General features: G+C 66.0%; 6 protein-coding genes across 6 annotated transcripts; 4 read left to right on the forward strand and 2 right to left on the reverse strand.

Annotated features, from left to right (window-relative positions):
- Nucleotides 1–2,854: 2,854 nt before the first annotated feature.
- On the reverse strand, nt 2,855–3,917 carry EMIHUDRAFT_439957 (hypothetical protein). The gene is made up of 4 exons (XM_005791400.1): nt 3,848–3,917; nt 3,478–3,585; nt 3,160–3,405; nt 2,855–3,055 (listed from the first exon to the last, which is right to left on the reverse strand). Exons 1-4 carry the CDS (start codon nt 3,878–3,880, stop codon nt 3,032–3,034), a joined length of 411 nt encoding a protein of 136 aa, XP_005791457.1. The 5' UTR covers nt 3,881–3,917; the 3' UTR covers nt 2,855–3,031.
- Nucleotides 3,918–7,190: 3,273 nt separating this feature from the next.
- EMIHUDRAFT_423067 (hypothetical protein) lies at nt 7,191–8,177 on the reverse strand (the record flags this gene model as incomplete). Its single annotated transcript, XM_005791401.1, has 5 exons — nt 7,191–7,442; nt 7,511–7,624; nt 7,694–7,756; nt 7,793–7,990; nt 8,088–8,177. The coding sequence occupies 5 exons, from the start codon at nt 8,175–8,177 to the stop codon at nt 7,191–7,193; spliced, it is 717 nt and encodes a 238-aa protein (XP_005791458.1).
- Nucleotides 8,178–9,068: 891 nt separating this feature from the next.
- EMIHUDRAFT_56432 (hypothetical protein) lies at nt 9,069–9,428 on the forward strand (the record flags this gene model as incomplete). The annotated part of the gene is made up of 1 exon (XM_005791402.1): nt 9,069–9,428. A coding segment is annotated over one exon (360 nt), but the record flags the coding sequence as incomplete, so codon positions are not given.
- A 1,223-nt stretch (nt 9,429–10,651) lies between these two features.
- On the forward strand, nt 10,652–11,550 carry EMIHUDRAFT_361476 (Hypothetical protein). Its single transcript, XM_005791403.1, has one exon. The coding sequence runs from the start codon at nt 10,662–10,664 to the stop codon at nt 11,277–11,279; it is 618 nt and encodes a 205-aa protein (XP_005791460.1). The 5' UTR covers nt 10,652–10,661; the 3' UTR covers nt 11,280–11,550.
- A 2,306-nt stretch (nt 11,551–13,856) lies between these two features.
- Nucleotides 13,857–15,482, forward strand: EMIHUDRAFT_223890 (hypothetical protein; the record flags this gene model as incomplete). The annotated part of the gene is made up of 2 exons (XM_005791404.1): nt 13,857–14,015; nt 14,160–15,482. The coding sequence occupies 2 exons, from the start codon at nt 13,857–13,859 to the stop codon at nt 15,480–15,482; spliced, it is 1,482 nt and encodes a 493-aa protein (XP_005791461.1).
- Nucleotides 15,483–23,506: 8,024 nt separating this feature from the next.
- EMIHUDRAFT_223892 (hypothetical protein) lies at nt 23,507–24,173 on the forward strand (the record flags this gene model as incomplete). Its single annotated transcript, XM_005791405.1, has 2 exons — nt 23,507–24,039; nt 24,143–24,173. 2 exons carry the CDS (start codon nt 23,507–23,509, stop codon nt 24,171–24,173), a joined length of 564 nt encoding a protein of 187 aa, XP_005791462.1.
- Between the last annotated feature and the right edge of the window lie 532 nt (nt 24,174–24,705).

The raw sequence follows: 24,705 nt of genomic DNA on the forward strand, positions 1-24,705 counted from the left end.
TTCTTTCTTTCTTTAAGGGCGTGGACTGGCGCACACCGGAAGAGAAACAGTTTGGAAGTCACATTTTGACAGTGCGGCCGACAGAACAGAAAGGTTCTGAAGACGGTGGTGGCGCCAAAGGCCTCGCTGCTCTGTTCACGGAGTGCGAGCCGCCTTGCCGAAGAAGAAAAAATAACACCTAGCGCCCGTGACATCCAGCACTTGAGACGCTTTGAGCTCCTGTCAAGGACGCAATAGTCGGAAGCCGAAGCTCATGAGCAGCTTCGTTGAGTCGCTCGATGCGAGGCTCGCACAGGAGCAGCACGAGTCGCTCGACGCGACTCTCCTGCTCGCACGGGAGCAATGCGATTCGCTCGACCCGGATGCGGTCTCGTATGTCGACGCTCTCCTGCTCGCGCAGCAGCAACGCTCCTCGCTTCCGCCGCTGCTCGACAATTGCTCTTCGCTTCCGCCGCTGCTCGACCAAGCGTCAGCCAAATGGCTTCACCACCGCGAGTCCTTTGCTCCCGCGCTAAGCGACATCAGCGAGCAGAAGTGCAAGCGTTGGGCCTTGGAGGTCGAGCGACAGGAGGTGTCGCTCCGCGCCTTGATCACCGCTGCTTTGAGTGCCGTGCTGTGTCGCTCACCCCGCGTCGTCTCCAGGTGAAGCGGCTGCGGTGGAGCATCGATGCGTTCGGCACGGGCTTCGGCCTGGCCGAGGCCTCGACCCTCACGATGCTGATGGACTGCGGCCTCACCAACGGACTCTCGCACATCCGGCTGGGAGGCTGCTACCTCGGCGATGATGGCCTGCGCCCGATCGTCGCCTCGCTCGCCCGCGTCCCGCGCCTCCGCACCCTCGGCCTCGCGCACAACGGCCTCGGCGACTGTTCCATCCAGGCCCTGGCGGAAGCGCTCTCGGCGAGCCCCGGCCGGGTGCTGCCCGCTCTGCAGCGTCTCTGGCTCTTTGGGAACGACATCTCCGACGAGGGCGTGATCTCCCTCACCAAGCTATTTGAGGCCGGCGAGCTGCCCCGCCTCGCCAAGCTCGGCCTGGGCGCCAACTGCATCGGTGACGCGGGCGTGCAGGTCTGAAACGCTGCGTTTCGCTCCCTGTACTCACAGACTGTACTCAGAGCCTCACCCCGCCACTCCCTTTGCTCCCGCAGGCCCTCGCCCGCTGCGGCCGCACCGCCCTCGGCGCTGTGGACACGCTCGGCCTGCGCGAGAACCCGCGCATCAGCACCGCCGGCGTGGACGCGATGGCCGCGGCCCTGGAGAGCGGCGCCTTTGCGAGCCTCAAGACGCTCTGGCTCCCCGCGGCGCACGAGTGGCACGGCGGCATCGCGGCCGCCTGCCGAGAGCGCGAGGTCACCCTCATCTGTGCCTGAGATGAGAGCGAGGCGCGGGGGCGTCGCTCGGCTCCGCCCCGAGAGCCGAGTTTCGCCAGCAGGCCCCCGGTGTAGGCGTCGAGATGGCGAGGAGGGGCAACATGTTCTTGTGTAGCAGATTTTGTACTATACGTAGCCGGCAGCATGTGCCACTGTGAAGGGTCGCTGCATGGGGGGCCGTACAGCTGAATCCTAAATCCATATTTGTTTTTGTGTCCATATCATGGACCACTGCGTATCTTTGCACTTTGGTTCTTGGGGCACTTGGAGTGCATTTGGCAACCTCACATCCAGGAAGGGGAGCTAAGAAGCGCACCCAGCGGGCCATGCTCGGTATCGGGTTGCGGGCAGCGCCGGGTTTTTTTCTCCTTTTTCGAGACGGGCAGACGTCCTAGGGTACTAGTATGCATGTGCATGCACATGTGATGCTCCCTCGCCTGCGTGAAGCAGCCGGCGCGCTGGTGACCGGCCACTGCGTGTTCACGGCCGCCGGCATCGGCGCTGCTTGCACCTCTAGACTCGACTCACCCGCCACAGCGCCAAGCGACCCTCGCTGCTCAAAGGAACGGGCGCTCGCTGCCGCGATGTACAGCGGGCGTGGCCTCGATGAGCAGGCCTGCAGCCCTCAGGTGACCTTCACCGACCCCGTGGCTCGCTGTTCAGGGCGGCGGGAGGTGAGCGAAGCCTTCCGTGCGCTAACCTTCTGTCGCCCGGAGCACGTCGAGGCGCCGCGCGCAAACTTCATCGACGACCTCACCTCCACTGTCGACCTCCACCAGCGCTACTTCTCGTGCGCACTCCTGCCGAGCGGGCTGGTCGTGCGGAGCACGCTGCTCGTGCGCCGGCGGGCGGCGGACGGGCTCGTCTGCGAGCTCGAGGAGAGGTGGAATGGCGCTCTCCTCTTCGGGTGGGTCGCTTTCCGGTGGGCGCGGAGAGTCAACGGCATGCTCAGCTCGCTACTCACGCCACTTCTGCTGCGCTGACGTCGCTGCCCACGCCTCTATTGCGTTGACGTCGGCTCCCGGAGCCGTCCGTCCCTCCTCTGCGGGCAGAGGCGACGGCTTGGAGGGCGTGCCACCGCCCCACGCGCTCGCGCGGCAGAGGTCAATCTCATTGCGACGGGCGCGGCGCTGCGGCCGTACGCCTCGTGCTACTACCCGGGCGACCAGCTCAGCTCCGTTTATTTATTTAGTCCTCGTCGACCGATTCAGCGATGCGTCCACACGCTCCTGTTTATGATTTGAATCGTTCCGCGCGAGAATTGGCTGGCTATAGAAAGGGTACACTCACATAGCAATCCCCCGCACACATGCATGAACCACACGCGGTGAACACAGAGAGAGAGGGGTCGACGACCTTTTGCCAGCGGAATGCACGGGAGCACACGGTAATATTATTAGGATATGGGTTAGGGGTGTGGGCGGTAGGCGATACTAGGGCGCAGCGCTTTATTAGGGAGGGGCGGGGGTGGGGGGAGGGGGAAGGGGGGGGGGGGGGAGTACACGGGAGAGAGGGGAGCACGCACAGAGGGCAGTCATCGGTCTCGAGCAGCGTCGGATCGGCCCTCGCGTCCGCCGCCGCGGCAAGTTGCGCTGCGGCACGCTGCCTGTGCGGATGGGGCTCTGCCGGCGAGAAACGCGGGGCGGCTACTCTTCTGCCGCTCATCTGTCGAGCTCCTCGAGCAGCTGCGGGCCGGGGGGCAGGGGAGAGGGGGTCGACGAGTTGGAAGAGGAGGCGGCGGCAAAGGGGGTGGGGGGGTGGGGGGGTGGGGGGGTGGGGGGGGTCGCACCTCTGAGAGAGGTCGCAGCTCGAGCTCTCCGAATGTGTTCTCCCCGCCGTACATCATGTACATGAATCCGTCCGGGTCGCGATGGTTCTCGTAGACGGTCGACATGAGCGCGGCGGTGGGCGGCAGCGTGTTGTTGACAAAGATGAAGATGGCCTTCTCGGGAGGGATCGAGATGCGCTTGCGGATCACGTACACGAACTGGCCGACCGTCAGGTCCATCGGGATCAGGTACTTTCGCTTGTCCACCTGTGGCGCAGCGCGCAACCAGCGCTCGGGCAGGGGGCAGCGGGGGCGCCGGCCGCGAGCGAATGGCAGCACCGGCGGGATGTCTGAGCGCGGCTCCTTCTCGCAGATGACGGGGATGCGGTCCGGGTACTTTTCGCGGATCCGCGCCGCCTCCGCCTGCCGCTTCTCAAACGGGTGGTCCTGCGGCGGGCAGGCGGGTCTTGGCGGGAGGGCAGGCGCCGCAGAGGGGCGGGGGAGACGGAAGGGGGCGGGCGAATAGAGCGCGAGCGGCGCGGTACGAGGGGTAGGCTCGTGCGCGGGGAGCAGTCCGGCCCGCTAATTTGCACCACTCAACTCCCGCCAAACCGGCGCGCGAAACCAGGGCGGGCAGGGGGGGGCTTGCGGGCCGGGCAGGCGGGGCGGGCTGCGGGGATGGGCTGCGGTCTCTGGGGGCGTGGGGCGCCTTCTTGTAGGCGAAATCTGCGCAGCGCGGCATTGCTGATGGCTGTTGACCTGCTGGACGGGAAGGGGTCCCAAGTCGCGGCCGCGACTTGAGAGGTTTTTTCTTTTTCCTTTCTCGGTGCGAACGAGCCCTTCGAAGCGCGCTTGGTACCCACGCCGACCGGCTGCTCTCGCGGCGCCGAGCTGAGGCCACGTCTCGCGCGCTGCGAGGTGTGTTTTGGCATGTGAGCGCTGGCAAGAAGCTGGTCTTCCATGTCTATCTACGGACGGCCGCGGGCGTGCGGGCGGGCCCGCCGGGCTGGGCGAAGCTCCGAGCGGGTCTTCGAGCTCGGCGCCCGCGACGAGCATGGCTCGTCGCTCGACGGGAGCCTGCCCAGTGTGCTCCCGGCACTCTGTACAGCCTCGCCAAGCTCTCTGGGAAGGCCTGCAGGGCCAGACCGGGCCGCCTCGGGCGCGATATGGCGCGCTGAATAGTATACCATGACTACGAGCTCTCGATCGGGTCGCCAGCAGCGGGCTTGCGCGGCGCGCTGCTCGACGGCAGGCTGCTCCCCACACTTTCAACAGTGTCTTTTGACTCGTTTCTCTCGCTGCAACCGTTTCCGGGGGCCGGCGCCGGCCGCCTCGCTTCGCCAGCGCTGACTACGCCTACGACACGCGCATCGGCTCGCCGCCCGCGTCGCCTGCGGCGGGCCAGCGTGGCGCGCCGCTCGTCGGGAGCGTGCTCAGCAGGCTGTGCAGCGCGAGTTTCTCACTCAGAGCGCCGCTGATGCGGCGTGGGGCCGCCGGCGTCGCTGCTGCCGCGCACGCTGCGCTGTGGGCGTCACCATCGTGTCCTCGCCGCGTCGCCGACGCCACTTGCCGCTCGCGGCTGCCCTGCCCTTCCCTGCCATCGCGCAAACAAACGCACACACACACAAACACACATTATTAATTATTAATTATTAATCATCGGGCGGCGGCGCGGCGCGGCGGTGGGCGGCGCGGCGCGGCGGCGCGACGAGGCAGCGGGCGGCGCAGGGCGGGGCGGCGCGGCGGCGGTGGGGTGATTACTTATTTGTTAATTAATTATTAATTAATAATCATCGGGCGGCGGGGCGGCGCGGCGGCGGGCGGGGCGGAGCGGGGCGGCGCGATACACTCTACATCCTCTACACCCTCCCTCGGAGGCTGCGGTCTCTGGGGCGCCTTTCTTGAACGTACTTTTAGCTCTCTCTTCTTGTAGCCCCCCGCTACCCAGTCGCATTCGTGCAACGTAGCGGGGGGCCACGACTACGTTTACGAAAACATAAGTAGTCCCGCGAGGTGTGAATTTGGCGCCCCAGTAGCCCCCTTTCCAAACCTCTGGTTTTTCGGCGCGTCCCAAGAGCGTCCAACCGTATCCAACGCTCGCAAGTCATCCTCTTCTTCCTCTCGAGGGGCTACTTCCGCTCCAAGGCTCGCCTCTTCCTCCCACCCCGACTCCAGACCGCACTCTGGCCCTATACCTCCCGCCTCTCCCGCGCCTCAGAACTGCCTCCGCGAGATCCGCTCGTCGCTCGTGATGGACAAGCCGCTGGTCCTCGTCCAAGAAGCGGACCCTGACAAGGGCGGCGGGACGCTGCAGGCGCTGCGCGCAGAGTGCCCCGAGGACCTGCAGCCTGACATCTTTGACAAGGACTGGCCGCTCACGATCTGGTATCGCATCGATGAGTTTCAGCTCATCTCGCTCAAGATCATCGCCGAGGCGCCGCGCGGGCCACAGCCAGCCGCTCCGCAGTCCTCCCTGTTTCCCACCAACCCCACTTGAACCACAGGCGTTGCTCCTCTGCTCGCCCAACTATCTCAACCAGACCTCCCTCCCGCTTTGCGTGTCGGGCGAGCCCGAGAGCCAGTCGCTCGCCTTTTCCAAAACCACGGTCTGGGCCTCGCCGGCCAACGCGGGGGCACTGTGGAGCTGGCCAACGAGATCGCCGCCGCCTTTGCCGATCTCACGATCTCCACCGCCGATGCTCGGCCGGCCACCGCGACGCACATGCTGCTCTACCTCAACGAGCACAGCTTCGTTAGCGACGAGCGGCTGGCCGACCAGGTCAAGCAGGCGCGCGAGGACAGGCTGAAGATCGTCATGGCGCACGAGAACGACCCGGACCTCGGCGGCTGCCCCTTCTCCAAGTTTTTCGAAACCACGCCGCAGGAGCGATTGTCTCGCATTGACGTTCGTCCTCTCCCCTCCGCCTGCATCCCTCTCCTCCCAACGCCGCAGGAGCTCATCGCCGGCGGACTCTACAAGGACCTGGCAAAGTCGTGCTTCCCCGGGCGCCACCGCAAGGCGCGCGCCCTCTCTCCCACAGCTCGCGCATATAGCTTTGTGCCGAGGGGCTGTCCCTCTCCGCAGGTGTCGCTCGTGCTTCTGGCAAAAAGCCTCGGCGCGACCCCCGCTCGGTCGCGGGCGGATTTGCTTTCAGACAGCATCGCCGAGCGCGGCAGCCTCGCGGGGCGCAGCTTAGGCGGCCTTAGCCGGGTGTTTGCCAAGATGAGCAGCCGCAGCTCTGCGGAGGCTCCCCCGCGCGACGGCGCTGGAGGCGAGGCGTCGTCATCGGCATCGGTGCCGGTGCAGCAGCAGGTCTGATCGGCTGCGAGGTTGTGCGCAAAGATCCAAAGTGCGGCGCGGCGATGCACCGACACACACGCGACACGGGACTCACACGTTAGTACAAAGAGCTAGCTCGCACATGGTCGCATCCCGCGTGGAATGAGCGCGGCCTTGAGCGTTTGGGGAGAGGGGGGGGGGGGGGCTGTCACATGGCTCTTTCTTAGAGGCACCAATACGGTGGCTGAGGCTGGGGCTGTCGCGCTCGCATTTCTTTTTCTTGTTGCGGTGTGAGGGAGTTCGCTTGTCATAGTATATACTATCTAAAACGGATCTGGTGTCCCTTGTCTAGAGGGTGCGCAGCGTCCTAATCTGAAATCTGACGATTCTTCAGGCATCGTCAGGCTTCAGTGAGGCCAAACTAACGCGGTGAGTTTATCTGGGCGGATGTGTGCGAGAACGGTAGAGTACGCGGGAGGCGAGGAGTCACGCGGACCGACTCGTCGGTGACTCTCCTGCACGCGCCGTTTCAGAATTTTTCTCAGCGGACAGCGACAAGGAGGAGGACACACACGTACTGACGTGGCTGCACGTATGGGAGGTAAAGTTGGCGGCGTCACGCTGCCCGGCTTCCCGGGCAGGTCGCCGCCGGTCCGCGCCAAAAGAAGATCGGGCTGAGGTTCGCGGCGTGCCACGCGGGCCGTGTCGCAGTCGGACGCGCCGGATTTCTTTTTCATCCCCCGCCACCCCCTGCCTGACAGCTGACTGTCGGTCACCCCTCAACCGCGCCGTGCGCACCCAGAGCACGCGCCTGCCTGCTGCTGCGCGAGCGGCGTGCGTCGCCAAAGTCCGTGTACGCGGCCGAGTCGTGCTCGATGCCGAAGCCGAGCTCCTGCCTCATGCGGCGGGGGGCGCCGGGCGGCCCCGCCTTGAGGAGCAGCGCGGGCTGCGTCCGGTACATCCGCTGCAGGATGAGCATCTTGTGGTGCACGTCGAAGGTGTCCGACTCGAGGTCGGCGCAGTCCTAATGAGGCAACGACGACCTAGAGTCAGGGGTGAGTCAAGAGTGTCCGACTCTCGGTCAGCGCGGGCCTCGAAGAGGAGCTGCCGCTCTCCGGCCGAGAGGAGGACGCGGTGCCGCCGCACCTTCTGGCGCATCGCGTGCAGCGAGATGACGAGCAGGCCGAGGTCGACCTCGGACAGCACCTGTGAGACCGATTGGCTGGGGATTGAGCAGGCGAGAGGAGCAAGCCGAGGTCGAGACTCGGAGAGCACCTCTGCGCCGGCGGCGAGCGAGCGGAGGAGGAGCCGCTCCGTATCGCGCAGCACGAGCCGCACCTAACCAGCGGCTCGAGCGATCCACAGGGATGGGACTGAGGGGCAGCGGCTCTGTGCCGCGCCTGCTTGAGCAGAGAGGCGCGAGAGCGGCGGCGCGAGCGTCGTCACTGGATTCGGGTACCGGGTTGGTGGGGTACTGCGTCGACGGTGCGCGAGGGCTACGGCGCCCGGCAGCATCGCCGACATCGTCGCGGTGAGCGAGTTTTGTGCCATGAGGGTGTCCATCGCGCCCATCTGCACGAGCAATCACCCGAGGTCTACCCGAGATTCCCCGAGATCGCCGCGAGATCGCCCGAGATTACCCGAGAGCCCCTCCCCTCGCGCCCACCACCTGCACGAGCTCGCGCCGCATGTACTGCGTCTGGATGAGCAGCAGCTGCAGCAGCGGCCCGCGCGCCATCGAGTATACGGGCGACTGCATCTGCTGCTCGAAGAGGAGCGACATCGCCTCGAGCTCCGCGGCCTCCGCCTCGTCGGGAGGCATCCTAAGTCCGAAGGTTCCTGGAAGGCTCCTAGAAGGCTCCTGAGTGAGAAGGGGAGCGAGCTCACCACCGAGGGGCTCCTCCGCCTCGTGCGCGAGTCTCGGGGACTCTCGGGGACTCTCGGGGACTCTCTCGGGAACTCTCGGGAAATCTCGGGGAATCTGGTGCGGGAAGGGCGCCCGTCCGTGAAGACGGGCGTCGCGCCGTACCCGCTCGCCCACCTGACCACACCACCCGGAGTAACGCGGTATGGGTGTCCATGACTGGAGAGGCGCTCCAGCCGAGCGTCGGCTGCTTCGCTCGTGGAATGGCAGCCCACCGAGGCGCCCGCCGACCCCGCAGAGCCGGTGCCGCACGCGCCGCGCGGGACTATCACCTATAGCTTTTGGGGGTGGGGAAGTCCGCCTTTGGTGAGCGAGTAACGACGCCGGCGCGAGGAGACGCCGAGAACCTAGAAAGGAACCCGGAAGAGCGTATTCCGGCGCGTGCGCGCGATTCTTTTCGGATGCTGTGCCTTTTGTGGTGCTAGTTCGTGCCAGTCTGCGCTGTGAGAGGGTCTGCGCCCTTGAATTCCGAGTGTTAGTGCCAGTGCGCGCCAGTCCCGTGCCCTGTGTTGTGCGAGGGAGTTTTTGTAAAATTCTTTTCGCAGTTCCTTTGTAAAATTCTTTTCGGAACGGCGCGTCCAAAGCGAGCAGCCGGTCAAGGTGTGCAAGACGGGGATGGAGCGGGAGCTGCGCGCCGCCTGCCGAGCCGGTAACCTGCAGCGCGTGCAAGAGCTGCACGGGCAGGGCGTGACCCTCACCGCCGCCATCAACAACGGCGTGCAGCCCATCCACGACGCCGCAGCGGGCGGCCACCTCGACGTCGTGAAGTGGCTGCACGGGCAGGGCGTGCCCCTCACCGCCGCCGACAACGACGGCTGGCAGCCCATCCACTTCGCCGCTAAGAACGGCCACCTCGATGTCGTGCAGTGGCTCGTCGGGCAGGGCGTGTCCCTCACTGCCGCCACCAACGACGGCCGGCAGCCCATCCACTTCGCCGCAGCGGGCGGCCGCCTCGACGTCGTGAAGTGGCTGCACGGGCAGGGCGTGCCCCTCACCGCCGCCAACAACGACGGCGGGCAGCCCATCCACGCCGCCGCACGCTACAGCCACCTCGACCTCGTGAAGTGGCTGCACGGGCAGGGTGCCGATGCTGCGGTGACGGTGACGGGTGGCCCGTTCGCTGGCGACACGCCAGCCGCCTTGGCTCGCCGCAACGGGCACGGCGACGTCGCCAACTGGCTGGACGGCGTGGGGGGCGGCGAGGGCGGGGGCGGCGAGGGCGGTGACGAGGGCGGCGGCGGCGAGGGTGGCGGCGGCGAGGGTGGAGACGAGGGCGGCGGCGGGGGCGGCGCGGCTGGAGGCGAGGGCGAGAGCGGCGGCATGCCGGACGGCGGCGTGCTCAACGCGCCGCCCCGCCAGCCCCCGCGCAACGCGCCGCAGCCGCCCCCCGCCCCCACCCGCGTGGACTTTGGCACGGTCGTCGGGAGCCGCGCCAAGGCCTCCATCGCGGTCCCGGACCTCGCTCTCGGCACGCTCCTCATCGGCGACCCCGGCAGCGGCAAGACTTGGCTGCTGAAGCAGCTCATCGCCTGCTGCGCGGTGCAGCTGACGAGCCTCAAGGAGATCATTGTGCTCGACCTCAAGGGCGACCTCACGCAGATGATCCGCGGCACGGATGTTGCTTTTGACCAGGACGTGGACGTCTGCGTCTACACGGTCGGCTCCGACATGGGGCTGCCCGGCACACTCAGCCCCTTCAACCGCACGCTCGAGCTCAACTCGTTCGACCTCACGACGCGCGAGGGCAAGAGCGGCTTCTTCATCCTTGCCACGGACGTTGCGGCCGACGTCCTGAGCGGCACGGTCTGCCTCGACAAGACGGGCAACGCGCGGCTCGAGGGCGGCTTCGACATGCCGACCGCGCGGAACGCGAGCGGCGCCTACGGCGTGCGCGCCGCCGACGACAAGAAGATCGCCTCGGCGCTCATCGACTCGGTGTGCAAGGTCTTCTTCAAGTGCAAGGAGGCCGGCGGAAGCGTGCCCACGTCGTTCGAGCAGCTGCTGCGCGAGCTCAACCAGGCCGACCAGCCGTACGTCGGCGCCACCGACAACCGGCGGGACGCGCGGCCGATTGTGATGGGTCCGGTCAGCCAGGAGGACCTCGACGCGGTCAAGCGCGAGATCGAGGTGCGCATGGACCCGTCGGGCGGCCTCGAGCTGCTGTACCAGCCGATCAAGGGCAACGAGGCGGCCCCATCCGACGACGACGTGTACCCGCTCGACGCCTCGACCTTCTGCGGGCCGCGCGAGGCGGGCAAGCGCGTCAAGCTGTCCATCGTCAACCTGGCGCTCCTCGGCAACGGCTACGGCGCCGAGACGATGCGCAAGCTCGTCGCCTCGACCGTGCTGCGCCGCATCGAGGGCCACGCCAGCGAGGGCACCGGCACGCAGGCCGCGCCCGAGACGATGGTCGTGGTCGACGAGGCGCACATGGTCATGCCCAACGTGGGCCAGACGCAGTCCGGCGACGCCGTCACGTCGACGGCGATGGCGAAGCGGCTGCTGCAGCTGCACCGCGACAAGGGCTTCCCGCTGGTCATCGCGACGCAGCGGCCGGCCGACCTGGACAAGAACCTGCGCGGCATGATCACCGGCACGCGGCTCATCGGCAAGCTCGAGGGCACCGACAAGGACCGCAAGGACCTCATCGACACTGTGGTCAAGAACACGGACCACAACAAGAGCTTCCGCGACAAGATGAAGACGCTCCAGCCGCGCCAGTTCATCCACATCGCCTCGGGCGGCTCCGACGCGCTGCAGGTGGTCGAGTCGGGCCAGCTGAAGCGCCTGCACGAGTCGTCGGCCGCGTGGGTCAAGGGCTTCTCGCCGCAGCACCCGCTCGCGGCGCACGACGAGGAGCGCCGTGCCAAGCGCGCGCGCGCGCAGCGGTACCGCGGGCTCATTGGGCCGGTAGCACAGCACCTCTCTCACTTTTGACCGCATGCCAGCGAGCAGTGTGTGCAACGCATGAGCGCCGTACTACGTACCATCGTGTGGGGGAGCGTACGTACCATCATGTGGGGTCTCGTACGAGTAGTATAGTACACAGAGCAGATAGTGGGTGCGGCTGTGTGGGGTCTGGTACAGTTCAGACCTCTCTTTTTTGGAGGAGCTTCAGTGAGCAAGGGCGTTGGTCTGTGATGTGCGCATTTGTGTTCGTACGGTATGCATGCGCCATGCGGTAGAACGTAGATCGGTAGATCGCGCCACATGTCGCAGACGCACATGCGGCCCTCAGAAGTCAGAGCCGAGAGCGACCGGGGTACGGTAGCCCCCGCCGCAGCGCACGCGCTCTTGGCAGCCGCGCCGGACGTCCCGCGCTCTATGTACGCATGCGTGAGCTGTGCCGGCCGGGTACTGGGTTGCCCGTTGGCGGTGCGCGGGTGCGGGCCGCGAAACTAACTCGGTATTACGTCTACCATTAAGTAAGCATTATCACAGCACACGCTGGTCTCTCAGCCAGTGCGCGCCACTCTCGTGCCCCAGAGAGATTGTACAATTCGTGCACGCTTTTCTTGTTTCCTGTGTTAGAAAGAAAAGAAAGAAAGAAAACGTACAACAAAAGTGGAATGGCAGCAACGGGGAGCGGCAGCGTGGTCGGAGGCGGGACGGCGCCGAAGTGCTGCGCGGTGAGGCCCTCGGCCAGCGCCCAGTAGCTCGGCGTGGTGGCCAGCCCTGGCGTGTAGCTGGCGATGGCGACGAGCTGCCCGAGGTGGTTGAAGAGGGGCTTGCCGCTGTCGCCAAAGGTGAGGGCCAGCTCATCGGACTTGACGAGGCCGCGGGCAGCGTAGACGCGCCCTGCGGACTCGTGGTAGCGCTGGCAAACGTCGGTGTAGCCCTCGGTGAAGGCGACGTCGGCCTGTCGAGAGCAGACCGATTCCTCAGCAGGGAGGCGGGAGTTACCGAGCAGGGGTGCCGAGAGGATTGAGCTGTGCTTTCGTCGGGCCGACGAACATACGCGCGCGGCGCCAGGAATACCGCTGGTCTCTCTTGCCCGCTCGCGCCGGTGCGTCTGCCCAGACATCTCTCATCGCGGGGTGTGGCCTCTCTTAGCGGCGCCCCACCCACCCCACTCGGTCGCGCGAACCAGCAACGCGTGTCGCGGCTCGCCCCACCAAGCGAGCGTCGCCGCCGCTGCATGATGACGCGCAAGGCTTGCAACCATGCAGAATGAATTCGTGCGAGCCGCCGAGCAGGGTGCGCGCTGCCACCACCACAATGATGTGTGAGTGTTAGAGTTGTTTGGTATTGCTAAGAATCTCTCTCTAGGGATTTTATTCTCGGCCGGAAGTGCGCGGCTCAACTTCTAATAAATTGTGCCATGTGTATCCGGACGCGGGCAGCACGGAACCGATTTTTATTCGGCGCAGACCCCTCCTTCCTGAGTCACCAGAAAATCCCAACGATCCTCGAGCGGAGGCCGCCTTAGCCACTTTTCCGGCCTCTCCGGAGAATCGGAGAGAATGGCTACCAAAGCCCAGCATGGCACCCGCGGGCAAAGCTGCCCCCAGGTCCCTAGAGCCCATGGGCATTCCCAAAGGATATGTCAGCGTGAGGTGAGAGCGCAACGGTTGGGGCTCTCACCAGCCCCTCAAAGTCGGGCCTCTCGGGAGGCGGTCAGACTCAGAGGGGCGGGCAAGGGCACGTGGGAGAAGGGTCAGCTCGCAACGAATCTCGCCGGCCTCACCGGCCCACACCGCCCTCACTTTGGCATGCCCCTATGCCAGTTCGCACCTGTGTCGAGCCTGTCTGCTGTGAGAGCACTTGGAGCACTTGGAGTGCAGTTATTAGCCTCACATCCAGGGCCGGGGAGCTCAGAAGCGCACCCAGCGGGCCGGATGATCGGGATCGGGTTGCGGGCAAGAAAGCCCTAGCCCCGGGGGTGCGCATTCGCAGGGCAAGGGCCTTAAAGTAAACACAGTTCTCCGAGAGGGCTCCGTGTACCGGGTTTCCCCTTAACTGCAGAACGCCCCCTCTACTCGGAGCTAGTGGACACACGGACACTACGACACCACCCGTCACGTACACACACGACTGTCTAACGTGTACCCTGCCCGGCCTCGCCCCCCACCCCTCAGGGTGAATCTTCAGTCTGGTTCGGTCTCTTGCTCGCCTTTCGGGCGTCGCCCCACTGCCTCTGCAGTCGTTTTTGATGTCTCTTCTTCGGAGGCGGCCCCTCCGCCCCACCTCCATCGGCTAGCCCCATTGGCCCCGAGGGAGCCGACAGCCCGGGTGGGGCCTCCCCGGGCGGGAGTGGCGGCATTGTGTCTCGTCGCCACCCCTCCCCGGGAGGTCGGGTCGGCTCTCCCTGGTCGGCGAATCGCGCCCGCATCCGCGGCCTCTCTATCGTTCTCGGCTCGCCCCCCCCCTCCGCCGGCTCCTCTCCAGGCTCGGGGAGGCGTGGCCCTCCCTGTCGAAGGTCGTGGTGGTCCGAGAGAGACTTATTTTGTTTAAATTCTTGCACAGGCGAAGACATAAGTGGACGCACGTCATCCAGAGACCAGACTCCCACCGATGCCGCCGCCGAGTGCGTGCAAGCGCCACCCGCTCTACACCGAGTCTCCCGGCTCGTCGGCCGCCCTTGTGGCGATGCTCGGCCGCGCTGCAGACCCGCAAACCTCCTTGAGCCGCTTGCGTAGAGCCGAGGCTCCACTTGCTGAGAGCCCCCATTCTGTGCATAGGCGGGCGCATGCCGAGCGTGCCATCTTTAGTGATCAGCAGCTTTCATTGCAGACAAAGGCGCGAGGGCACTCGTTTCATACCCCACTATCGCCTCCGGAGCCGTTGTTGGCCCAAATTCCAACCGCCTGCCTCTAGGAGTGCGTCGAGACCGGCGGCAAGCCGACCCTTGGCGCGGGCAGTCGCTGGTTCCACTACCGCAGCGCGACCAACCGGACCGATCCCGGACCGAGCGATCCCGGGTTTTGCGGATTTGGCGGCCACAAACGAGAGAGACTGCTACATTCCGTTGGCATGCGCGGCGGCGTGTGGTCTGCGCAGAGCGGCAGCCACCACGGCGGCGTCCTTCCATGCGGCGAGATGCACCGGTACCGCCTGAGCCGCCACGACTACTGCTTTGCTCCGAGTCGAGAGTACCGCACCCCGCCGCCCGAGCAGACGGCCTGGCTTCGCGGCCTCACGCTGTGGGCCAGCGAGAAGCACACCTCCAACTTTAATCACTTCAATCGCGATCTCCTCTTTGTGTCGCGCGCTCTTCGCCTGCACCGTGAGGGTGGTAAGGAGGTGGGCCTGCCGTCCTCGGCGAGGCTCGTAGTGCAGGACGACGAGCCACTCCAGGCGTGGTCGCTCGAGCAGCTCCGTGCCCTTGTGCCCCCCGAGCTCCGAGCCGAGACCCTCTGGGTGGTCGGAGGCACCCGCAAGAGCTCGCGCCGGGCGCAGGCGGCCAAGCTCGCCCTCTCCTCGGCGAGGCTTCCCGCCGCCCGTTTCGTGTGCTTTGAGGCGATTGCCCAGAAGCTGCACGTCTACCCCGGCGACCGTGACGACGCCGCCGAGGTCCGCCGGAGAGCGCTCGCGCACTGCGGGCTCTCCCCAGGGGCGGCGAGGCACGTCCTGCTGGAGGAGCGAGTCGGCGGCTCGCGCAGACTGAACAACAGCGCGGCTCTGTCGCGCATGCTCTCCCGGCTGGCGTCGCGGATGGGACTGCCCCTCCGAAGGCTGAGCTTTTCCCGCTTGGGCTACTGCGAGCAGGTGCGTGTCGTGTCCGAGGCGGCGATCTTCGTCGGAGTCCATGGGCAAGGAATGACCAACGCCATCTTCATTCCCCCGCAATCCTTGGTTGTCGAGCTCTTCCACACCTCGCAATCTGTTGCGGTGTCGACGTCGCGCGCTGGGCAGGACGCCGACGTCTACCTCGGCCACCAGCCGCTCGCAGTCGCGCGTGGCATGCACTACCTGGCCGCAGCGGTGGCGACGGCGCCGTGCTCTTTCTCTGCTTGGAAGTTCGATGCCGCGTGCCCGAGCCACATCGACCTGTCGAGACTATCCGCGGCGCTGTCCGAGTACGCAGCGCTCATGGCGAGCCATGTGCGCACCGTAGCAATGCCACGCCCAGCATGGGTCGACGCGGCGTTGGTGTGGAGGGACTCATCAATGAGCTCCGCACGTAATCGTAAAAAGTGAAGAGTTCTAAGATCTAACGGTCAAAGGCGTCAGAAGGACGCAAGCCGACCATGTGAGCTCCACGTACATAGAAGGCCGTTTATTCAAGCGCATCTTTGTCATTGTCCTGAGCGAGGCACACAGCCACACCCTAGAGAGGGTTATGTGACTTACGCTCTAGAGTATATGTCTTTGGCGCGCGAGTTCACTTTCTATATTTGGAGTGTGTGTCGGACTAGACGCGCGAGAGGCGCATCGAGTCCACAAACTCCTCGCGCACCGCGCCGCGAACCGTCATCACGGCCGCCTGCGCCTCGAGCAGCGCGCCGTACGACCTCTCCAGCGGCGGCGCGTCGCCGCCCGCCTCGGCTCGCGCGATGGCGGCCGCGACGGCGTCCGCAGCCAGCTTCTCCGTCTCCAAATAGGTGAGGAACTGCGCCTCTCCCTCCCACCGCGCAGAGAGGAGCGACTCGAATTGTTCCGCCGCCTCGCCCGCCGCCGCGACGTCCAGAGCGCCGGCCGCCACAGCGGCGTCCAGCCGCACTCGGAGCCGGAACATCCTGGTGGAGCAACGACAGAGGGAGGGTCATATAGAGCCGTGAGAGGGCCTACGTCGCAGCCGAAGTGTGTCCGCGCCTCGAGTGGAGGTTGGGAGTGCCGACGAAGAGCTGTAGGTCGAAGCGGCCAGGGCGCGTGACGGCAGCGTCGAGCGAGGCGAGCCTGGAGGTGTGAGGAGACGCTGCTCACAGCTTGAGGTTGCAAGCTTGAGGTATGAATTGCTGCGGTCGAAGGGGCGCCGGTTTGTGGCGATGAAGAAGGCGACGCGCCGCGCGCCGCGCAAGTCTGCTAGCTTGGTGAGCATCGCCGTGGTGAGCATGCGCGACTCCATTGCGAGAGCCGGGTTGGTGCGGTCCAGCGCGAACTCCTCGACCTCGTCGAAGAGGACGACGACGTCTTGCAGCTGCAGCAGCAGCTCGAAGACCTCGGAGATGCGCGCGGCGACGTTGGAGAGGCCGGCAGAGAGGAAGGTGGACGTGTCCACCTGGGAGCGACACGACATTGCGGTGTGGTCACGGGGAGGGGGGGCAAGGCAGCAGCACTGGGCGGCTCAGGTGACGATGGGGAGGGGGCGGGGGGAGGGGAGAGTGTCTGTTGTTGGGTGGGTGCGACGCGCCGTGACGAGGCCCCACCCGAGCCGAGCCGCAATGGCGGCGACGACGGTCGTCTTGGCGGTGCCCGGTGGGCCAAAGAGGATCGCAGAGTAGGACGCGGCGCCGGCGAGGGCGGCGAAGTCGGCGCCGCCCGACACTCCTCCTCCGACTCCTCCTCCCCCCGCCAGCCTCGGTCTGCCAAGAGGGTCGGCGGCGGCGAGGGCGAGAAGCGGCTCGACCATCTTGCCCTCGATGGTGCCCTTTAGCGTGGCGCCTGTTCGCATCGAAGCGCTGACGAGCCGAGGCCCACGCGCCAGGGGTGGCGGGGGTAGAGCGCGCCGCCGCCGCCCGCCCCTCCGGGCAGATCCGAGTCGAGCAGCCGCGACCATGGCCTCAAGTCTCGCGCGGAGGCGGGGCGGCCGCCCAGCTCTGCGAGCACCTGCGCACGGCCAGCGAGGTGTGGAGAGACCGGCGCAGTTCACGCGTGACGTGCGGGGTGCGGAGAGGAGGCGCCCGGGCTCGGGGCGCGGGACGGGGAGAGGGGTGGCGGAGAAGGAGGGGGCGTGGGCGAGGAGGGGGAGGGGGGCGGTGGGGAGCGGGGGAGGAAGAGGGGGAGGGATCCGACTAGAGGAGGAGGCGGTGGGGGTAGGAGGGTAGGGGAGGAGGGGGGCGTGTTTGGGGAGATGGGGGATCGGGTCAGCTGCGCTCGCACGTCTGCGCACAGGAGGGTCCGCACGAGCGCGCGGCTCCTCGCCGCGCATCGCACCGCCTGAGCGCGCGGCGTGGGCCGCGTCGTGACTTTTGTCCTGGGCGCCGCTGCGAGGAGGGGACACGGACCGACCGCCTGTGCTGTACACCAGCCGAGCGGGCCTCCCTCCGGCGGCAGGTGGGAGGAGCGCCACCTGATGAACCATCCATGGGCGGCTGCATCAGACCGCATCGGAGAGAGAGAGCGCCGTGCCGCAAGGGGAGAGGGGCAGGGAACTGCCATCGGGAGGAGAGGATGGAGGCGTGAGGCGCGTGCGACGGGGGGAGGGGTTGATGATCGCTCGCCCCATAAGGCGCCCGCCCGTCGGCAGCAGCTCCTCCACGACGTGCGACGCGAGCCACGCCTGTCCACAGCGAGCGGCGTGAACGGCGCCTGCTCGCAGCTCCGCCACCGCGTGGGGCGAGGGCCTCACCGTGTGCGAGGCGACGGCGCCGAGATGCGGCCGCATCGCCTGGCGATGTGGGGCAAGCAACGCGGTCTCTTGGCTAATCTCGCCATCACAGCCGCCAGCTCCTCCAACCGTTCCATCAGGTGTCATTCAGATATCGATGAGGGCGAGCAGCGCGACACGATTGCAAATGAGCGCAGAAGTCCAGGCAGAGCCGAGAGAGAGCGAGGTCTGCCGAGATCTGGCCGAGGGCTTGCCGAGATCTGACGTGCACGTAGCTGCGGGGAGATGTCAGGAGATGTGGGGAGATGTGGGGAGATATGGGGAGATATGGGGAGATATGGGGAGATCTGGCCGAGAAGTGCGAGCCTCGGGCGGCAACGTCTCGATGAGCGAGGCGAGGAGGTCTGGCGAGAAGACAAAGGCGTTGCCGACGTCGTTGCCGCGCCCGCGCGTGGTGAAGATGGGCTGCCCCGACGGCCACAGGCCGTTGCCGCCCAGCTCGCCAAACACCGCCGCCAGCGCCTACAGCCACCCGGGTCGACCTCTCGTGATCTCGGATGATCCCATCTCGGCTGCACGGTGGCGGCTCTCGTCGGCTGCCCATCTCGGCCATCTCGGCTGAACCTCGGCTCCGTGAGCTCAGCCCCTCTCGGCGGAACCTCGGCTCCACCTCGGCTCCAACTCTCGGCTAGATCTCGGCTGGGTCTCGGCTAGATCTCGCCGCGCGAGGAGCAGCTCCCCTGCTGTATCTCGGCTGTATCTCGGCTGTATCTCGGCTCGATCTCGCCGCGCGGATCAGCTTCTCGTTGCGCGGCGGCAGCGCAAATCCGCCGAAGCGGCCGTCGCGCTCTCGCGACTCTGCGGGGGTTCTGCGGGGGTTATGCGGGGGTCGGCGGCGGGAGTCTGGCCGAAACGCACCTCCAGCCGAGGTGAGCCGAGGCGTGGCCGAGATGCTGCTGAGACCAGTCGAGACGATCTCTAGCTGACGCCTCGCTGAGGAGAGCCTGGCCGCGGGCGCCTGTGGGGTCGGCGGCGGCGGCGGCGAGGCGCGACGGCGAGACGTACGAGCGGAGCGCGTCGCTGACGTGCACGTAGCTGCGGGGAGATGTCGGGAGATGTCGGGAGATGTCGGGAGATATGGGGAGATATGGGGCGATATGGGGAGATATGAGGAGATATGGGGAGATGTGGGGAGATGTGGGGAGATGTGGGGAGATATACGGGAGATATGCCACGCACCTGAGCAAGGAGTACGCGAGGACGACGACGTCAAAGAGTGAGGTGTCTCCCGCAGCGTGGTAGGCGAGCTGGCGGCAGACGTCGTCGAAAGCGACCTCGCAGGAGCGCTCCAGCGCCACCAGCACCGCCGCCGCGCAGCCCTCTCCCTCGCCACCGCCCTCGCCGCCGCCGGTGGCCTTGGCGGCGGGGAGAGCCGCGGCGGGGATCGAGGGGTGGAGGGAGGGCTGGCACGGCGCCTCTGCGCCCGGGCGGCACTCCTCGACATTGACCGCCTAGTCTCGGGGGGCAATCTCGTGTGATCTCGGGTGGTCTCTGCCCCCCCCCCCCCCGGCGGCGGCACATCTTAGCCAACCCAACCCCTTCACACCGGGGCTCTCTTCACACCGCGGCTCTCTTCACTCACAGCAGACTGTGAGAGACCCGTGAAGGATTCAGACTGTGAGACCCGTGAGGGTTCGCGGGGCCGACTGCAGTGTACAGCGGGGAGGAGTGAAGGATTCAGACTGTGAGACCCGTGAGGGTTCGCGGGGCCGACTGCAGTGTACAGCGGGGAGGAGTGAAGGATTCAGACTGTGAGACCCGTGAGGGTTCGCGGGGCCGACTGCAGTGTACAGCGGGGAGGAGTGAAGGATTCAGACTGCGAGACCCGTGAGGGTTCGCGGGGCCGACTGCAGTGTACAGCGGGGAGGAGTGAAGGATTCAGACTGTGAGACCCGTGAGGGTTCGCGGGGCCGACTGCAGTGTACAGCGGGGAGGAGTGAAGGATTCAGACTGTGAGACCCGTGAGGGCTCGCGGGGCCGACTGCAGTGTACAGCGGGGAGGAGTGAAGGATTCAGACTGCGAGACCCGTGAGGGTTCGCGGGGCCGACTGCAGTGTACAGCGGGGAGGAGTGAAGGATTCAGACTGCGAGACCCGTGAGGGTTCGCGGGCCGACTGCAGTGTACAGCGGGGAGGAGTGAAGGATTCAGACTGTGAGACCCGTGAGGGTTCGCGGGGCCGACTGCAGTGTACAGCGGGGAGGAGTGAAGGATTCAGACTGTGAGACCCGTGAGGGTTCGCGGGGCCGACTGCAGTGTACAGCGGGGGGGAGTGAAGGATTCAGACTGTGAGGCCCGTGAGGGTTCGCGGGGCCGACTGCAGTGTACAGCGGGGAGGAGTGAAGGATTCAGACTGCGAGACCCGTGAGGGTTCGCGGGGCCGACTGCAGTGTACAGCGGGGAGGAGTGCATCGTAGGCGCTGACCGCGTCCGGGTTGAGGAGGAGCGTGCTCGCGCGCGCCTGCGACATGGCCGAGAGACGCCGAGGTTACTGTTGCGAAAGCAGAGCAGACGTCGCGTAGACGCGGCGTATAGCGGAGACACGGCGGAGACCGCAATCCGTGGGCAGTCCCGGGCAGAGTGAGATGTGGCGCCAAATGTCTATGTACGCCGTGTTTCGGCCCGCTCGGCCAGATCTCGGCTGCATCTCGCCGTCCAGTAGCGCATGTATGCAGACTCGCGCTGGTTCCGCCCAGCGCGGCGGCGAGGCCTAAGTGGGGGGCAGCGAGGGAGCTGCATAGGCGGGCGGGCGGGCGGGCAGGAGGGCGGTGGTGGCGGTGGCGGCGGCGGTTGGTAGCGGTGGCGGCGGTGACAGCGGTGTCGGCGGTGTCGGCGGTGGCGGCGGCGGTGTCGGCGGCGGTGTCGGCGGCGGTGGCGGCGGTGGCGGCGGTGGCGGCGGTGGCGGCGGTGGCGGCGGTGGCGGCGGTGGCGGCGGTGGCGGCGGCGGTGGTGGCGGTGGCGGTGGTGGTGGCTCTCCTGGCGGCGAGAATCGTCTCGACGGCGAGCGCGAACTTGGCCTGCGAGGCGGGCGAGGAGGCGAGCGCGGCGGCCGCAGGGTCGAGCAGCCGCTCACTCACCTTCAGAGGAGGCGCCGTGTTGAAGTGTGCGAAGCTGTGTCTTGAACCGCTAGCCGCTGGCTCGCCACGACGAGAGCCGCCTGGAAGGGGTCGTTCACGCGCCATTCGGCGGCGAGAAGCGCGGACAGCACCTAACAACAGCCTCCGTCATGGATGGTGCGTAGCAGCAATCTGGCTTGTGGGTGAGCAGTTTTGCTATGACCGTGACTGGAGCCGGCCCATCCGTCCAAGCCCAGGGGTCGGCGTCGAGCGCGAGCAGCGCAAAGGCGGAGGTGGTCACCGAGAGGCGCGGCGCGCCGGGCGTGATGGCGAACGAGTCTGTCCGCTGGTCGAAGAATCCCGACATGTGATCAGCGCCGGCTGCGCAAAGCTTGCTGAGCTGCCCGTCAAGGGCTCTGCTCTCGCCAAAGGAGAGCGCGAGGCGCGCACCGCCGTGACGACACTGCGGACGCTGAGCGGCGAGCAATGCCGTGAGTACGCGCATGTATTTCGCTCTCGGGGTCCGCGAGTGTCGGCAGGGATGTCACGCCGAGCTCGCGCCGAGATCCAGGAGCGTCGCTCGGAAGCCTGTGAGGCCGCAGCGAGTTCGCGCGGGGAGGCCTTGCTTGAGCACTTAGGCCTCGCCCCCCTCCCCTTCAGGCGTCGTGGCATCCTGTGTATGGGCTATGGCCGTCCATCGCCAACTCGGCAACTCGCTCGCTGGTCTCTCTCTCTCCGCAAAGGAAGGCCTCCCGACCGACCGCGTCGAATTCATCGACGCGTGCTCTCTCGGCTACCGAGATCGGCCCCAGCTTCGGCTGAGGGCTGACAAGCTGCCGAGCCCAAATCACTGTGGTCTGTGCGGGTGTGATTTATTGTTGGGTTTCAAAAATCTCTCTCAGTCAGACACGTCCGGTACTCCGGTTGCAAGGGCCGCACCCGCCCGACCGATTTGCAAGGAAGGGCGCACGGATTCTCTCTTCTTTCATGCTACTCTAGTAGGTGTGGAATCCTACCTGTGTGTAACCAACGTCAACAAAAATCTCTCTCTCCCAACATCTGGAGCGGCCGCACTCTGCTCGCTACCCCCCCTGCACAACTAAGCTCATGGCCGACCCCCCCCCCAGCAGGAGCGCTCTGCTGCTGGGGGGGTCGGGACCCCCCCCCCAGCAGGAGCGCTCTGCTGCTGGGGGGGTCGGGACCCCCCCCCAGCAGGAGCGCTCTGCCTGTGGGGGGTGCTGGCATCTCTGTACGATTGTGATGAGCATTTTTCGGCGGCTTGCGCCGCCCAGTCGTCGGCGAGGTGCTGGATATTAAACGGCTTGAGGGCGAGCCGCATGGCTTGCACCACGTCGCTGCCCGCCATTGCGGCGACGCGTCGCGGCGGACCTGACAGTTTTGCTGGGCGACGGGCGCGCGCGCGTTTTCGAAAAAAGAAAAGGCAGACGGCTCAGCTTGATGACAGATTAGTCGATCGATTTGCGACGAGCGAGCGATAAGGGGATCGAGCGGGGGACCGATAGGCTAGGGAGATCAACGCTGATCGATCAACGTCAGCCGAGACGCCCGAGTGAGTCTATCTTGTTCTACCACATGGATGAACAGCTCTCTCACACAATGGTCACAAGTCTTTAGTAAAACGCCAGCACTCGACACGACGAAGGTGTATTGGGCTCGAAGGCGCGGCGAACACAACCGCCTCGAGCGTACGAGTACCGCTTAAACACGAACCGAGGGCGGAGAGGGGGGGGCGGCGGCGAGGAGGCGGGAGAGCTGGGTCCAGTGCGCTCTGCTGCTGGGGGGGTCGGGACCCCCCCCCAGCAGGAGCGCTCTGCTGCTGGGGGGGGTCAGAACCCCCCCCCCCCCTAGCAGCAGGGATGAGCTTAGTTGTGCAGGGGGGGTAGCGAGCAGAGTGCGACCGCTCCGGGGGTCTTGCCTGTCTTTCTGTTTTTGAGGAGAGGGGAGATCTCTCTCTCTGTCTGTTTTTGTGTATAAATAAATAATAAATAGAGCAGCAGCAGGCATCTCCAGGAGATAGATGTTTTTAACAAAATAAATAAAACCCTAGCTAGGGCTGGGTCGAGGACAGACACGTCCCCACCTTTGCAGAGCCGCCCGAATTCTTCCCTGCCAGCGCATTTGGGAGGACACAGACATGCAGACCTCGAAATTGCGAACGATCCTGCAGCAGCGACGGGAAGTGATACAGCGTGCTGAGGAGCGCAAAGCAGCGGTGGTAGTCGTATCTTTTGTGTGGGCGCTGACGGCGATGACGTTCTTGGCAGGGTTGTGGCCGCCGCCGCGTCGAACGGGGCAGTCGCCGACTCTGCATGCACTGCCTCCGCCGGCGATAGGACCGCCACCTCTTCCGTCGCCAATCGCGCCGCCCTCGTCGCCGCCGTCGACGCTGCCGACACCTCCGCCGTCGCCGCTGCCGCCACCTCCGCCGTCGCCGCTGCCGCTGCCGCCACCTCCGCCGCTGCCGCTGCCGCCACCTCCGCCGCTGCCGCTGCCGCTGCCGCCACCTCCGCCGCTGCCGCTGCCGCCACCTCCGCCCTCGCCGACGCCACTACAATCGCGATGGGACTCGCTTCTCAGATACGCACACAGCCTCGGCAAAATGCAAGGATGGCGCCGGGACTCGAGCGAGAAGAGGCCCACCGTCCTCGGTGTCTCCTGCTCAGACCGCGAGATCTACCTCGGCCTCGCCGCCTCCGCGGCGGTGGCGATGTACGTCACTTGCAACCATGCAGACTTCCGCCCTGCCGTGGCGAGCGTTAGTCTGCTCCTGGCATTTGCCGTGGTTGCAGGCTTAGTCATGGGCCTGCCGATCACGTCAGGGACGCTGGCCCGCATCCTCGAGCTCTGCGTCGTGACAAGCGGCTGCATACTGCTCGCCATCCGCATCTTTTCACAGCTTCGCCGCTTGATGCTCCCGAATGAGCCTGCCGGACTACCCCAATATATGTCACCGAGGACGCGGCCTGCTTCGCCGAGGGCGGCAGCGGCTCGGGCGCCCGCCGACTCGGCCTCGTTGAAAGCGCTCATGACCGACCTGCTCCGAGAGCCGACTCTGCGCTTGTCGGCGCTGGGCGAGTCTCGCGATACGGATTCCCCAAGAGCGCCGGCATGGGCGTCGGGCTCCGCATCACGGTCTCCGCGATAGGCGAGTCACAGGCTGTTGCTACCCTAGACGCGCCGTTGGATTGCGCTGCATGGAGCATATGCACTCTGACTCACTCTGGCTTCAGGCTAGGCTTGGTGGCCTGGAGCTCATGTTCATGTAACATGTGTGATGACCCCCCCCCCCCCCCCCCCGCCCGCCCGCCCCTCCCCTGAGCCTGTGTGTGCGCTGCTTACCTTCGTGTGTCTACCATGTGCCTTGTGTGTACCCCCCCCATCCTGCATCCATGTTCCCGTGTGTGTGCGTCACGGATTTCTTTTGGACCGGATGCCAAGGACTGCCCGACTGGCTTATACACATTGGAGTGGGTCCGTTTGTGATTGTGTGTAAAGAGAAAGGCCGCTGCGAGCTGTATATTGAGCGTGTATGAGACTTGAGTCGTGAGAGAGCAACTCCGTAGACCGTACCTGATCACAAAACTCACATGAACTCGTAAAAAGAGCCCTATATGCAACCCATAGTCATAGTTTTCACTTTTGCGCTCTCAGATCATTTGACGAGAGTCAGGGGTCTCTGCAAGCAATACGCCCGGTGCTGATCAGCCAGCCCACGACGATGCCGATCGGGTTGATGACCACGACGGAAAGGAGGCTCAGGAGGCTGCTCGCGCTCTGGCGCAGGCTCAAGGGCACGCC

Source organism: Emiliania huxleyi, assembly GCF_000372725.1.
Source record: "Emiliania huxleyi CCMP1516 unplaced genomic scaffold EMIHUscaffold_113, whole genome shotgun sequence".
Classification (NCBI taxonomy): Eukaryota; Haptophyta; order Isochrysidales; family Noelaerhabdaceae; genus Emiliania; species Emiliania huxleyi.

Coding starts and splice junctions, on each gene's coding strand:
- EMIHUDRAFT_439957 (XM_005791400.1), bottom strand. CDS start 3,880: ATGCCGCGCTGCGCAGATTTCGCCTACAAGAAG. Junction 3,406..3,477: donor CGCGCTCAGACATCCCGCCG/GTGCTGCCATTC, acceptor GCTGCGCCACAG/GTGGACAAGCGAAAGTACCT. Junction 3,056..3,159: donor AGCTGCGACCTCTCTCAGAG/GTGCGACCCCCC, acceptor CCCGGCCCGCAG/CTGCTCGAGGAGCTCGACAG.
- EMIHUDRAFT_361476 (XM_005791403.1), top strand. CDS start 10,662: ATGCGCAAGCTCGTCGCCTCGACCGTGCTGCGCCGCATCGAGGGCCAC.